This window comes from Astyanax mexicanus, chromosome 5 (assembly GCF_023375975.1).
Source record: "Astyanax mexicanus isolate ESR-SI-001 chromosome 5, AstMex3_surface, whole genome shotgun sequence".
Classification (NCBI taxonomy): Eukaryota; Metazoa; Chordata; class Actinopteri; order Characiformes; family Acestrorhamphidae; genus Astyanax; species Astyanax mexicanus.
In genome coordinates this window covers 42089522-42096165 of record NC_064412.1, presented here as the reverse complement: position 1 = coordinate 42096165, position 6644 = coordinate 42089522, and the positions used below count along the sequence as shown (strand labels likewise).

The following is a 6644-nucleotide window of genomic DNA, read 5'->3' as shown; positions in this document are numbered from 1 at the left end:
AGTGTACAAGACTGCATGTTAACCCTGTCTCTGCCTTTTCTCTTTCTTTTTAGTTATTATTCTGAGTGTGTTATTTAAGATTAAATCATGTGAGTTATTAAAGTTTAAATGCTTTAAGGTAATTAGTTTTCTTAAACCATTTGAGATCACTTAACCCTTAGAGTGTCCTATTAAGTTCTGACGGAGCAGTATTTTACTTTTAAGTGAAGCATGTATTTAAGTTCACTTGCCGCAAATTTATGTTCAATTATTGGCTCACATTTATTAACATCTAATGTTGATTTTTAATTACCCAAACATTATAAGCATTCTGTCATGTTCGGCAGAACCCCCTTAATCAGAACACATTTTATTATACTCTGGAGATCCCAAGAGTGGCATATTGTTCAGGTATTTATTTGGGTTACCAAAGGTGCACATAGTGCAGTTGTACCCTTGAATGGTCCTAAATGTAAGAAAAACAGTGAGGAAATGTAATTAAAATTGCAAATACATACAAATATTTTATTTAACCAAAGTAACTGAAGATATACCATTGATGGTGACACTCAGTGACAGTTAAACTAATCATTAGTCCAGTGGCCTAAAGCACAGATTCTTTATTACTGTAAATGGATCACTGGTCTTTGACATATTTTGGTGCTATTCAGAATCAGGCCAGTAAAAACAAAAGCGATCAGTGCTCCTAGAAAAGCCTTCAATACAGACCCTATTGAAGTGGAATATTCTTTATAGTTTAAAACAATAGTAGAACCTGTATACTGCTATTTAGAATCAGGTTAACCACCATTCTTAAACCAACATGGGAATATTTGACTCATAGCATAAGTAGAACTTTGTTATGATCTAATATTTTAGAAACATAATATATATAATATTCTTAATTGCTGAACAATGGAGATTTGACTCCATGGGCAATATATTAGTTGGACAGTAGGAGGCTTAAACTGATCATTATTGACCTGATGTGTGGTTTCAATTATTACTGCAAAATAAGGTCTGTGCTTTGACCCTGTTTGCTTTTTTTCTTTTTTAACTTCAGAAATTGTTATTTGACTGATAGTTGACTTATTGCAAGAGGAGATATTTGCTTTTATTTTGAACAAATCAACCAACCATTTAAAAAAATTAAGTGGTACTTTAAGTTCTGATGGTTCTATATAGAACCACTGACCTTGAATCTAATAAAAAAATCTTAATTAGTGTCTGGGTTTTAAATTAAACAGACCCTCAGAGACTTCCTGGGGTGAACTTTGGTATCATTATTTCTGCCTTTTTGTTGCCCTTTCGAACCAGACAAGTTACCTCTGAAGCAACTAATGGTTATATACAGAACTCTTCCATACAAAACATTATTGAAGTACCATAGAAAATTCTTCATAGTTATAATGCTTTGGAAAATAATTTAGAGACCACTTCAGTTTCTGAATCTGTTTCTCTGATTTTGCTATTTATAGGTATATGTTTGAGTAAAATGAATATTTTTGTTTTATTTATTTATTTTGACCTAAAATAATGCAAAGAAAACAAGTTTATATTAATAAAGTTTTAAACGTCCAGAAATCAATATTTGGTGGAATAACCCTGTTTTTTAATCCCAGTTTTCATGCATTTTGGCATGTTCTCCTCCACCAGTCTTACACACTGCTTTTGGATAACTTTATGCCACTCCTGGTGCAAATATTCAAACAGTTCAGTTTGGTTTGATGGCTTGTGATCATCCATCTTCCTCTTGATTTTAATCGAGGTTTTCAATTTGGTAAAATCAAAGAAACTCATCATGTTTAAGTGCTCTCTTAATTTTTTCCAGAGCTGTTAAATGTTTTTTTACTTAAAGCAATATGTTATTAGAACTTTGTTACTGCTATTTAGAATCAGATAAACAATCATTAATTCATTCTATGCAGAATCAATATTTGTATGAAAGAAACCTGGAATCTTATTTTTTACTTCAAAAATATGCATTTGATTTAAAGCAAGAATGGAACCTTGCTGTTATTTTGAGTTTCCTAAAAAAAAACCTTAATGGTTTTTAATTACTGCGATGAACTTATCTTTAGTCCAGAGACCGGAAATGCGGTTTCTATCTGAAGGCGCTCTCTGTGAACACGAGTTTCAGCACCGCGGTCAGTGGCCTCCATAAACGGAGTAAATGAAGCAGCGAGGCTCGTTATAGCGCGGGTGTACTGTACAGCATTTGCTGAAACATAACCCCTAACACGTCCTACACACCTTTACACTTCTTTAATTACACGTGTTTTACACATCCTTTACAGCGAACACCGTTCTGATTAGTCTACAGCACAATTACTGAACAATTACCTAATTTCATATAATGTTAAGATGCTAAAATGCGGTGTGTTCAGAAGCAATGGTACGTTACGTTTTTTCAACATGTTAAATTCAGACAAAAATGTAAAGGAAAATGTTTATATTTAAAATGTAAACCGAATTTCATCGTGTGATTTTTCGTGTAAGTTTGATACAGTGTGAGTTAGCCCACAGCCTACGATTCTAACGCCAAAGCTAACCATTTAGCATTAAAAGTATAATTTGATTAGTCAAGGCACTGCATAAATTAACATTGTCTTGTAAAGAAGACCTTGTATTTAAGTGTGAATATTTAAAGGTTGTTGTTACAGGGTGTAAGTAAAAATGTTTGGTTTGCAGTTTGATCTTTATCCTCCTGATTATCTTGATCTTGCAAAGGTGGGCCTGCCAAGGAATGAGGTAACGATTCAAGCATACCCGTCTATCTCCATACTATTGCGTTTTGTCAATAAACTGAGAGGAGATCTGATCAGACTGCGTTTCTTAATTTTAAACAAATTAACCAATTAAATAATATTTGATGTAATTCGAAAAGGTTTCACAAAAAAACAGTGAAAGTGGTGCATTATAAAACAAAATACATTAAGACATTAAAGCTATACGGGAATACAGGAGGAATTATTCTGTAAACAAAAAGTGTAAAACAAACCAAACTATGTTTTATACTTTAGACTCTTCTAAGTGGCCAAATATGACTCTAAAAATGTGTGTCCAAACTTTAGACTACTGTCTATATATACAACAATTTTAAAATGTTCTCCACGATTAAGAAGAAAACCATTCAACCACAGAAAGTAGCATTTCAGCATTTGATTCTTATTGCTATATACAACTAGAACCAGATCTTTTTGTCAATAATGAAGTATCTTCTAAAGGTATTACATCCATACAGAGGATATATCTTTGCCATTCGAATCCCTAAATGATACTTTAGTTTTTTGTTGTTCTTTGTACAAACATTGTGTTTATTTAAAAAAAAAAAAGTGATTTATTATTACTATAAAAATAGGTTTTTGACTTTGACTAAACCAACCATTTTGGAGTTCAAATGGATCTGATGGTTCGTTGCAGAATAACTGACCTAAAACATTATAACATTTAAATACGACACATTAAAGCATCAAGTGTATCTGTTAATGGATTGTCGTGATTTTTAAATATAAAACCATTGCCTGTACTAACAAACCCTTAAAGAAAACCCCCGTGACAGAAGCAACTATAGATTAAGGGCAAGTTAAATTAATGAGCAGGACGGAGTCTGTGAACATTTCTATTCATATATTTTTGTTCAAATATACAATATAAAACATTACGTTTTATACTATAACAATTGGCACATTTCTGACGGTAGAGAATTCGCTTCGTTGGAAAATAGTACATTCAACGTTCAAATATAGAGCATCAGGCGCCACAGGAGACCAGTGGAGACCAGTAAGCAGTGTGTGTTGGAGGCCAGCACCTTAGACAGCTCCGCGTCCAGGCCGCGTACAGTCCGTCACGCCGGACGCGAGAAAAAAAAAGAAAAACAAAACCTCGTAAAATGAAAGACTGAAAGATCTGGAACACTGACGCACAAGCTAAACATATTATACATCTCTCACTTTAGCCCAGCACCAGGTAGCAGGTTAATCTTTTCTTTTTTCTATCATTTTTCTATTGTTTTTTTTTTTTTACTTTTTCGTTTTAAAGCCACAATGAAGATACAATGAGAATATCTTAAAGCATGCATTAAGTAAACTATGAACAGACCCCAGATATCTCCCCATCCCCATTATGTTCGTGACATTCACGGGGTCGATGCGGTGGTCTTATACACATATTTATAATAACATGAACCGCCCCCATCCCGCGAGAAGGGCGCGAACCTCTGTCCTTAACTCATTTAGCTTTAATTAAAGCGGCGTGACGCGCAACCGTTCCACGCCGCCGCCCGTCCGGCCTTAAACCCGCCTGTTGGTGAACGCGTGAGGAGAAGAGAGTTTTGGCTGGGAAGGAGGTGTAGGACATGGGGGTTGGTCTTTATAGTGGTCAGGGTTTGGAGATAACAGATAGAGAGCCTCTCAACCTCTCTCTCTCTCTCCACTCTCTTTAAAGAGAATTAAAAACGCGAGCCCCCGAGTTTAGCGGTCCAGGTTGTTGGTCCATTTTCCGTCCGCGTCCTTGGAGCCGCCCTCGTTTTTGAGGTCCTGGAAGACCTCGGTAAAGAAGTGAGGGTCGGCGTTGATGCGCAGCATCTTGGCGCTCATGCGCTCGATGATGCGGAGCGAGCGCTCCCAGAACACCTCCTTGTTGGTCTCCACCAAGAAAGGCTTGAGCGGGTACGAGATCTCGTTGCCCATGTAGGAGTAGGCCAGGTATAGGCAGGTGAGGAACGTGGCCTGCAGTTCGTACTCGCTGGACACGTCCTCGGTCACGGCCTCGCGGCACAGCAGGTAGACAAACACCAGGTTGGCGGGGGTGATGAAACCCTGGTCCTGCCAGCCCTGAATGAGCAGCGAGCGGTCCACGTTGCGGAACCACAGGATGATCTCGTTGGGGCTCAGCTCCTTAAGCTTGTAGCACCTGCGGCACATGAACTCGCTCAGGCAGCGCAGGAGCTCCCCGGTTGACGCCTGCACGACCACACGTCGGGGGGAGATGACGGCGCGGCCGCTGGGCTGCCGCTGCACGGAGAGGAGCTGCTTTCCGCTTTGGGAGGCATTGGGGGCTTGTCCGGCTCGGAGGTTCTTGTCTGGAACCGTGGGGACCGGCACGGCAAGGGGGCCGGGTTTCTTGCGCTCGGAGCCGGATTGTGATTTTTTGAGGTTCTCGGTGTTCAGCTGCTCCACGGGGTTCCCGAGCTGGGCCGCAGGCGGGTTGGGGTTCACCTTCTTGGCGCTTTTCTTTTTAGCAGACGCGGCGACAAGGCGCTTCCACGTCAGGGCCGAGATCAGCACCGAGTGGCGCTTGAGGGTCTTCTCCGCCTTGCCGCTCGCGCCGCGCCCGGCCTCCGCAGCCTTTTCATCAACGATCCCTCCTTTCCTGGAGGTCGGGGAGATGGAGAGCACCGTGCCCATGTTTCGCAGCTCGCGGGACCAAGACCCACCGGGCCCCTGATTCTTCGGCCAACGCTACGTCTCGCCTTGCGTCGCGCGCGCGCTGCCCCGGCGGGGTGGGGGGGACGGGGGTGCCACTTCACAGCCGGATCTCGTTCGCTTCCATCTACGGCTCACGGGACCATGGCACGAGCGCTGAATGGATGATGGAGAAAAATAAAAAGAAACACAAATAGCAAAAAACTGCAAAAATACAATCCAGCGGTGTACGGTAAAGCAGTCCGGGCTAGTGTGTGTATCTGTGTGGGTGTGTGTGTATGTGTGCGTGCGTCTGCTTGTGCGTGTGCGCGCACCGTTCACGCGCGCGCGCTACCGCCACTCCTTCTGCATCCCCGGTGCGCGCGCACAGCCCCCGCCAGAGTGAGAGAAAGGGGCAGGACCTGGGATTTGTAGCCGGGCAAAAAACACACACTGTACCGATCTGTCAAACGGGCTGATCCTCCATCAGCCGTCCTATCAAAGAAATCCTCAGGGTGGCTGACAGGCTGCTCCACCAATCAGAAGGCAGTATAGGAACAGTCAGGCTAGTTCTCGGCAGCTCGTGTTTATAGGTTAGACCGTCTGATACGGTTTTCTATTTTTGATCGAGCCGCGGAGGCGTTTTATTATTAATGGGGAAGCTTATAATGATATACAAGAATTAATTTACTGGATTTATGATTCCACTGTTTTACCAGCAGTCTATAAAAGGTTTAATAATCTAGTTAATAGACCAAAAATGGATAAGAGTTTTTCTTCACTGAGCTCCTGAGAGCGACCCCATTTTTCCCATAATGTTTGTAGAAGCATTCTGCATTGCTAGCTGCTTGGTTTTATACACCTGTGGTCATGGAAGCTACTGGAACACCTGAATTCGATGGTTTGGATGAGTGAGTTAATACTTTTGGCAATTTAATGTAGATAAGTATACAAATAAATAATGTAATCATATTTTACACTTTAAGAAAAAAAGAAAAAAAAAAACAATAACTTAAAATAAAGATTCATTTTAATCCAGAGCATTACATACATAGCAAAGCCACCCCCACATCAAAGAAAACTGTGTACAATTTAATAAAAGTTTATTAAAGTGAAGGTTAGCATTCCTCTATATGTGTTATAAAGCGTGTATTTAGAGAGAATGTTGAGGAAAGTACTATCTATGTATAGATAGTGTTTGTATGAAATTAAAACAACTATGCAGTGAAACAAAATACATGTTATATTAATAATATGCCA

The 6644-nt window shown here is 40.3% G+C and overlaps 1 protein-coding gene across 1 annotated transcript; it reads right to left on the bottom strand.

The window, feature by feature from the left end:
- Positions 1–3594: 3594 nt before the first annotated feature.
- cdk5r2a (cyclin-dependent kinase 5, regulatory subunit 2a (p39)) lies at positions 3595–5772 on the bottom strand. The gene has a single exon (XM_007234552.4). The coding sequence runs from the start codon at positions 5385–5387 to the stop codon at positions 4452–4454; it is 936 nt and encodes a 311-aa protein (XP_007234614.1). The 5' UTR covers positions 5388–5772; the 3' UTR covers positions 3595–4451.
- Between the last annotated feature and the right edge of the window lie 872 nt (positions 5773–6644).

Bases quoted from the DNA above. Each gene is read 5' to 3' on its own strand.
- cdk5r2a (XM_007234552.4), bottom strand. From the start codon at position 5,387: ATGGGCACGGTGCTCTCCATCTCCCCGACCTCCAGGAAAGGAGGGATC.